We start from the raw sequence: 9,303 nt of genomic DNA, 5'->3' as shown, positions 1-9,303 counted from the left end.
TGAGCTGTTGTATTATTAAAATAAAATTAAATTGTTACATTTTCCCTCAGATTTACACGCTTATATTTTTCATAAACAAATGAAATTGACAATTAGATGAATTAAATTAAAAAGTTAAATGATTAAATTGCTGGCTTTTCAAAGCACAACCTGATGGATCAACTTCAGGATTATAGCATGCCATATTTTAGTTTTTATTTAGATTAAGTTGCCTATTAATAACAACAATAATAATAATAAAAGCAGAAAGCGAGAGACGAGACAAACTTTTATTTACAGCATCAAGACAGTCACTTTGAAATTAGTTGCCATTAAAAATATTCTTTATAGTGACAATTCAATGTACAGTTATAACTCTAACATGAGTTCAAATAAACACGTTCTTCATATATATATATATGCGTGTGAATGGAAGTGTTATTGCTGTGGGATCTTTACCCAGGAATGACCTTAACATCGGTCAGGAGCTCAACATACAGAATGGCTTTTTTAAACATAACACAGAAATAATCTTAAAATAAAACTGGATTAATTTACATTTAATTCTGCTCGCCTTCGTGTCGCAGAATAACAAACAACATTCATTTTGTACAAACATGGCAAAAAGGAATGACCCTTATCAAATATGCAAGCATGGCACCAGAAAAACCATGGAAAGAGAAAAACGAGAACTGAAAGAACCACAGCAAGGCTTCAGTATCTTCACCATGAAAATATAAAGCAGCACAAACAGGAACAAGAGCAAACAGTGAATAAAACATCAAAACCTGTTTGGCTTACAATTGAAATCATGAGGTGAGAGAAAAGCAGACTGAAGGGCAGAAGTGTGCATCAGTAGATGAACTCTCCAGGCAGCGCAGAGAAGGGCTCCTCAAACTTGAAGCGTTTGGAGATGGCCTTCTGGTCCGGGGTCAGGCTCTCTTTGTCGGAGGACTGGCGGCACTGGCCCAGGGTGTAGGAGGCCATTACGATCAGCTCCGGAGCGCTCTCCTCCTCCTCCTCCTCATCTTCATCGGCAGGCTCCGAGACGCTCTCCACACAGGCCTCCTCCGGCTGGAGCCACTGGTGCTTCAGACAGTCTTCTGCGGTGGCTCGGCTCCTGAGGAAACATCATCACAAAACACTTTATCTGACCGCTAAGAGTTCTGATAAAGAGCCATAAAAGATTTCTCCTAAAACCTGTTCACAAAGCTGCTCAGACAAACTTTTACCAAGGAAAGGACCCTTTTGACAAGACTGATGCATTTAACAGTCATCAGCTTCCTAAATCCTCCAAAATGTTATATATTTTGGGTTTTTTAAAATGCATGTACATTTATAACACTCTACTTTGTATTATATCACCTTTGCATCAAATTAGAAAAAATAAATGATTAAAGGGATAGTTCACCCAAAAATGTAAATGTGATGTTTATCACATTTAATAGGGAACACTTATGAAAGGGAAGGTGAACTATCTCTTTAATGACACGTTAATGCGAGGGTGTTTCTAACGCAGAGGGACTCTAAATTTAAGCGAAAAACAAACGTGACGTCTGCACACCTATTTTTTGCAATAAAATTATTTGGTAACACTTTAGAATAGGGAACACTTATTCACTATTAACGATGACTTTTCCCTCAATAAACTCCTAATTTCTAATTTTTTTAATAGTTAGTAAGGTAGTTGTTAAGTTTTGGGTATGATTATGGATGTAGAATAAGGCATTAACATGTGCTTAATTACTGCTAATAAATGGCTAATATTCGAGTAATATGCATGCTAATTAGCAACTAGTTAAGAGACCCTAAAATAAAGTGTTACCAATAATTTTATGTAGCAGTTATATTATAGTTCTATTCTGCAGCTGAGCCCTATTTGGGTTTGTTGCATGTGCACTTTTTTTTTTTTGTGCAAATTTGGGACGGTAAATTTGACATCGTTCTCTCTTCTGACTGCCGTTATCAGTCTCTCTCAAATTTTTTTTTCGCTTTATTGAAAATCATGAAAACACTATCGTGGGGTTTTTCTTTTGCCATTTAAAAAAAAAAAAAAATTGGAAATGCAAAAAATATATATTTGTGGTAGTCTCCCATTCACTGCTCTTGAAGTTATCCCAACTATGATGACTTCCGCTGCTGAGAAACCTGGGAATGTGAAAAAGGTCCATCAAGAGAAATCTCAGAGTAAAGGGGGCGGGGTTAAGCTCCTTACGATGGATGATGTCAGCATGCTTATTAACTACGCACACAGTGATTGGCTGATAGTCTCTGTCAGAGTTATTCATAGAAATATTGTAGAGTGCAATATTATGTTGCCATATTCAAATAAAGATTTAAAAATAAAAATGCTGCCACACTCAAATAAAGATTTTAACATGCAGGCTAAGTGTCACTAATTAAACAAGTATATGTTCAGCTAGTTGTCAGTCTCTTACATGCATGCTTCTCATAATTAGTGAATATGCATATAAGCAGCCTTTTAATTAACAGAGTAGAATAATCACGGCTGATAGTAAGACATATAAATGTAAAAGAAAACCAAATCTGGACACAAGCACAGCTGTTACTTGATTAATGAGAACAAGGATATCATCAAAAGAAAATCTGGAGTTATCTGGGATAACCTCCGAAACCAAAGGTGATACTTTTTAAAAGCTCATTATCGTCAAACGTTTCTGTTCCAAGGCAGATAGTTTGTGATTTGGTCTAACGTTTCACAGATTTAGGAGCTAGTTTTAGTGCTAAAACGCTTTGGGAAATACTCTGAGGAGTCCTAAATTTAGGACTGAAACACGCATAATGTTTAAGATTTCCCCCTAAATCAGCAAATTATGAGCTACTTTTAGCCTTAAGATGTTTTGTGAATACAGGCCCAGAACCGTCTATTGCTAGACAGGGAAATCATATTAAACGGGGCATTTTCACGTCCTCAAAACTATTTTTAATTTGTCATATTCATGTTAACTTAAAGGAATAGTTCACCCAAAAACTAAAGTTCTGTCGTCATTTACTCGCCCTCAAGTTTCAAGTGTTTTACACAAAAGAGGATGTTTGGAAGAATGCTGGTAGCTGAACAGTTGCTGTTATTAATTGACTTCCATCGAAGGGAAAAATACTGTGGAAGTCAATGGATGTTTGGATAACATTCTTCCAAACATCATCTTTTGTGTTCAACACAGACACTCATACAGGTTTGAGTAATGAGTTTGGGGTGAACTATCCCTTTAAGTGAACACCTGACAATTATTTAATATTCCAGGTGTTTCTTAATTAAATCAGCTTCTTAGTTTGCTTGAAAACGGTTTAAACTTTCTTAACATCTAAGATGTGACATCACTTTGGAGGTTGGTTTGTCTCACTCTAAAACATTTAATACCGTTTTATTTAATTAACAAAAGTTATAAAACCAAAATTAAGAAAATGATAACTATTATTTATTTAAATGTTTCTGAAAAAAGTATCTTCTGCTCCCCAAGGCTGTATTTATTTGATCAAAAATACAGTAAATATTATTACAGTGTAAAACAGCTGTTTTCTATGTGAATATGTGTTAAACTGTAATGTATTTCTGTGATGTGCAGCTGTATTTTCAGCATCATTACTGCAGTCTTCAGTGTCACATGATCTTCAGAAATCATAATAATATACTGATTTACTGCTCAACAAACATTTCTGATTATTATCAATGTTGAACACAGTTGTGCTGCTCAATATTTTTGCGGGAACACCGATAGATTTTATTTTTCATGATGAATGGAGAGTTCAACAGTGTTTATATGACTCTTTTGTGATATAATGAATGTCTTGACTGTCTCTCGCCGGTCTTACTCTGGCTCTTTGATGAGCAGGCTCTTGATGAAGAGGATGGCGGCTCTGTCCAGATGCTGCAGCTCCTCCTCCGTGTAGCTGATGTTGATCTGAGAGATGTTGAGGAAGGTCTCCTGCTTATCGTCCCCCAGGAACGGCGAGATCCCCGTCAGCATCACGTATACCAGGACACCGATGCTCCTGTCAGACGGAGGAGAGGATCAGCATGCTCAACAACACCACTGTTTATTAGGGCTGCAACCATAAATCAATGTAGAATCGATTCATGGATGGATTCTGAGATGGCGATTCTCTCTGGAACCCATTCTGAGCTTAGATTTTAATCATATTTTCATGCCGCTTTGAGAAGTGTCTGTTTGTCACGTATAAACAGTAGGGCTGGGAAAAAAAAAAAAAATCAATGCATCGCAAATCGAGAAATTAGCTTGGATTTTAACAGCAGATGGCGCTCTACTCTAGTTTTTATCCACACACTGAAAAGCTCATGAAGAAGAGTCATGTAATTTCCCCTCGGCTCAGAATGCTTTTATGACGCGAGATTAATGTAAACAACCCACTGAGAGCACCCTTGTGATTCACTTCAACCGTTTAGAATTTTATGAATGATTATTTTAGGTTTGAGTGTGTTTAAGGATTAGTCGTCGACCTCTAGATCAGCCGATATTTGGCATTTTTCAAACATCGGCATTGGTCGATAAGTTTTTCTGTTTGGCCGATGTGTTCGAACTTTTATTTGAACTGACATTTCCACTGCGAGCAAATATTTAAAAATGATTCCCAATGCATACAAGCTTCCCAGAATACTGAGTGCCCTGCTGATTACAGCGTTTATGTCCTTTTAAATATATAATAATATTTGTGAAAAATACTTTGTCATCTAAAGAATAAATGTTTATTTTTCCACATTTATTTGTTCATTCATTTTCAAATGACTACAAATTTATTAAATATTAATGAAAATAAATAAAAGTATATCGGCCACCATGTTTTCCAAGATATCGGCATCAGCTGTCAAAAACCCCCAATATCGGTCGACCACTAGTAAGGATTTGGAGCAGAGTAGGCTGTTTCTGAAGCATGCAGCGCCCTCTGCTGTTCAAAACTAAGCTCAGAATCCACTCCAGAAAGAACCGCCATGCATTCGGAAAATCTCAGAATCGAGGTGGAATCATTTCTCGATTTGCGATGCATCGATTTAATTTCCCAGCCCTACTGTTTATAGGTGACAAACAGATTAATCTAAAGCAGTATTGTTGATATAAGGCTTTAGGATAGATATATATGTTCTAGCATAACATATCCGGAAGCCAAACCGCTGGAAAACAACCAACACACTAAACCAGTGATGGTGCGAGAGCCTTTAAACGGTGAATAAACTGTTTGTTCAGAGGAAAACACACAATTACCCTAGAGGCTGGATCACAAACATGATAAACCAACCAGAGAAGCATTTGTGTAATATTGACCTTCAGGAGGACACATAAGGATCCTCACGTGAAACATGGTAATGTGGGAAAATAACTCACCACATGTCAGTCGCTGTGCTGATTGGCTCATAATTCAGGATCTCTGGTGCTGGAATGATCAAGCAAATCATTTACATAAGTTCAGTCCAGTATGTCCTAGCATTTGACTGGTAGTGTATGCACAGTATATATGATCAGGGCCTAAAATTAACACTCACCAAGCTCCAAACAGGAGTAAAAATCAGTATGAAGAGTGAGTATATGAGGCGAGTATGGCACGGTGTTCCTCATCAGCTGTCTGGTAACTTTTTTTTAATTGATTATAACAATCCCTGAGAATGTGATATGGTTTAGCACGATTGTCAAACCACAAAGACTGCGTTGTAATTATATAAATATGTAATCAGATGCCGCGTGTCGTGGGGTTTCATGCAAGTCACTCTTGCTAACTATTTTCAGCATCTCGGATCACAGTAAATTCAATAATATAGATCGCTTATAACGAGCATCTGAAAATGCAACATGCGCCAAACATCTTCCCAGCATTTATTAATCTGCAATTCCTTGCAGTTTTCTACCAAAATAAAAGCTCTATGGTTTAATGTTTCAATGAATGAATAGTATTGTAATTTTACTGTTGTTATATAATAAAATGACAATAACAACAATTATTATTGTTATTATAAATTAATATGAAACATTTATACTTTTCAATAGTATTATAGTGATATTTCTTACTGCTTTGTTAATATTTTTAATAAATAACAGATTTTATAATTCAATCAATCAGTTTATAAATCTGTTTCCCTGCAGTTCAGCTAAAAGCTCTATGGTTTAACAAATTAATAAATTAATGAATATTTGTTTTGTAATTGTATTGTTGAAATGTATAGATCACTTGCACAATTTCAATACTAATATTTGTTTTTAAAATATTTTAATTATTATAAACTAAATTCTTTATGCTCAGTTCAATTCATTTACTTTAAAATGTATTAACTTTATTAGTCAAATTTAACTACACAGTGCAATTGTATTAGAGATATTTCTTTACGGATTTGTTTATTTTTAGAATTTGGTTCAGAAAAATATTATTAATACATAAAAAAGAAAAAAAAGAAAAAAAGCTGCTTCTTAATAATAATGCATGTACAGTTCTGCATCTAGTAGATAATATTGGTTACTGGCCACAGGTGTGTTAAGATGCTATTTTTAGGCCGGTCTATGATATGAATATGATCTTACCCACATACTCCGGTGTGCCCATGATCTCCCTGATCTCCTGACCGCTGCTCACCAGCCTCGACAGGCCAAAATCCACCACCTTTATATTCCCGAGAGGAGACTCGCTGGTCAGCAGGATATTCTGAGGCTGAGGGAGAAAAACACTCAGTAAAACGGACAAACAATAAGGAAACTGCTCAGAGAAACCTATAATCATAATGGTGATATAATTATACACTTGTACCTCTGCTATAATTACACACTTGTAGCTCTGGTGAATAAAGCAAATGTATTTAGCCCACAAAAATGTCCAGTCCATCAAACAACACCCTAACACTTTTACTGATTTAGCCATGAAAGTCATATTTTGCTAAATTTGAATTTTCATCATCGCAGTTTCAAGCGGAGTGAAGCGTGATTGACGTACTTTGAGGTCCAGATGCACCACGTTGTTCCTGTGAAGGAAGGAAACTCCCTCCAGGATCTGCCTCATCAGTCTCTTCACATCTTCCTCTTTGAAGGCCTCGTCTCTGTCTGCCACACACTGGTTAAAAATCTCCCCTCCTGCAGCACTGAACACACAGACACAAATAAACACATTCATCTACAGATAGAAACGTGCAAGCAACGGCTCGCCCAAAATGTCACTATTTACTCACTGTGAAATATGAACGTGGAGCACAAAACCAGTCATAAGGGTTTTGTCAATTTATACATCACCTGAATCTGAATAAATAATCTTTCCATTGATGTATGGTTTGTTAGGATCAGACAATATGTGGCTGAGATACAACTATTTGAAAATCTGGAATCTGAGGGTGCAAAAAATAAAAAAAATACAAATATTGTCCAAATGAAGTTCTTAGCAATGCATATTACTAATCAAATTAAAATGGATAATTTTGATCTATACAATGTATTGTTGGCTATTGCTACAAATATACCCCAGCGACTTAAGACTGCTTTTGTGCTCCAGGGTCACATATTTTTATGTCATTTCACAGATTTTTACTGTATTTTTGATCAAATACATGCAGCCTTGGTAAGCAGAAGATGCTTCTTTTAAAAACATTAAACATTTTACTGACCCCAAAATTAAACATTAGTTAGTACATTATTATATTAAAAATATATATATATTATGGTTTGAGGGAAGAGAGACTTTAGTGCATCCTTTAAAAAAAGGCCAATTTTCCCTTGTGCACAACTTTGCACTTCGTTTTATTTTTTGTTTTTCTGTTTCTAAATATGCAAGCTTTTCAGATCGCTAAATCATATTAGTATTATGTTTATCCTGAATTATGGGAGATGAGCGGTTTAATCAGAAGTGATCATCATGTTCCAGACCAGTGCTGGATGAGTGTCTCTGTTTGTCGTCCAATGGGATATTTTAAACACAGAGGAGCTGCTTTACCCCAAAACAACACGGCAAAGAGCTGAGCAAATAACATTTCTAAAAATGTTTCTACAACCATTTCAACTACAGCACATCCAGAACAATGAACGCTCTCTCGTGCTTGGGTACGGGACATGCCTGCAACCAAAATAAACACTAAGCTTGTTATTTTGATCAACAGACCATCCGAGCAAAATCTAAAGAAAATAAACTACATCTAAAATCTGATCTGCTTTTTCTACTTTGCTCCTCAAATATGTCTATGGAATAGTGCATTAAACAGTGTTTAAAATACAGACAGTGTGTTTAAATGCACATTAAACAGAGTTTTAAACGCCCCGCAGGCTGAAAAACCCTTAATCCAAGTGTGTGTTAAGCTTGATTTAATGTCAGCGCAGGTAGCGGCTCATGTCCTCAGCACATGCTGGCAGACGATTCCCAGTGTCCTGCGTTCCTGATCAGACAGCGTGATGAACTCGATTAGACACAGACAGGGAAAGACAGAGGCCTCAGGCCAGAGCTGTGTGTGGAGTTGATGTGAGGATGTAGTCTGGCTTTCAAGGACACAGTAAGAAAATAAAACCGTTGTTTGTCATGTTGTTTTGAGTGGTTCTTACAGGCTCAGTCTCAGGTCTCTATAATACACTGATCCCTCCTTCAATGCCCATCTAGAGCTAACAGTCACTCCCGGATGTAAAAACGCCATTCATTTTCTCAAAAAAAAAAAAAAAAACTACATTACCCATGATGCTGTAAGGAGAATTCCACCAATCAGAGAGTCGCAGTGAGCAAATAATGGAATCAAGATAAAAAAGTTTGTGAAGACAAACTTTAAGTTGGCTTGAGAAAGCCGAGCAGAAGTTTGAAAAAGTTTAAAGGTCCCATGTCATGAAAATGTCACTTTATGAGGTTTTTTAACATTAATATGAGTTCCCTAGCCTGACTATGGTCCCCCAGTGGCTAGAAATGGCGATAGGTGTAAACCGAGCCCTGGGTCTCCTGCTTCTCCTTTGAGAAAATGAAAGCTCAGATGATCCGATCTGGAATCTTCCCTTTATGTCGTCATACGGGGAAAGGTTGCCTCCCCTTTCTCTGCTTTGCCCGCCCATGAGAAGATGAGCTCCGCCCGTGCGAGGCGAGAGAGAGACATCATAGCTTGCAAACGAGCCAAGCATTGTTTTTTGGCACTTCAGATCTGTTCTACTCTATGAACTGTCACATACTGTAATACAACTGAATGCCCAATAAAGCTGTTCACATTTACATATTATCTGTTGTCATACATAAAAGTATAAATAGTAAACACGATCCATTAATAATACATGTTAACCCTGAATCACTCACACTATACTCCTTAAATCCTGATTTATAAATCACAACATCATCTGATAAAATCAATATACATCT

General features: G+C 36.5%; 1 protein-coding gene across 1 annotated transcript in view; it reads right to left on the bottom strand.

Annotated features, from left to right (window-relative positions):
* Window positions 1-251: 251 nt before the first annotated feature.
* Window positions 252-9,303, bottom strand: part of LOC306863221 (serine/threonine-protein kinase 17A-like) — a 34,976-nt gene continuing 25,924 nt past the window's right edge. The window contains exons 3-7 of the mRNA XM_079406461.1: window positions 6,928-7,072; window positions 6,522-6,648; window positions 5,337-5,385; window positions 3,811-3,990; window positions 252-1,099 (exon numbers count right to left, since the gene is read on the bottom strand). Coding sequence (XP_079262587.1) covers window positions 832-1,099; window positions 3,811-3,990; window positions 5,337-5,385; window positions 6,522-6,648; window positions 6,928-7,072 — 769 coding nt within the window. The 3' untranslated portion in view covers window positions 252-831. The remainder of the gene's footprint in view (window positions 1,100-3,810; window positions 3,991-5,336; window positions 5,386-6,521; window positions 6,649-6,927; window positions 7,073-9,303) is intronic.

The sequence above is a fragment of the Barbus barbus genome (assembly GCF_936440315.1).
Source record: "Barbus barbus genome assembly, chromosome: 44".
NCBI lineage: Eukaryota > Metazoa > Chordata > Actinopteri > Cypriniformes > Cyprinidae > Barbus > Barbus barbus.
The sequence above is the reverse complement of the archived record's forward strand: the minus strand, read 5'-3'. Positions and strand labels throughout refer to the sequence as shown.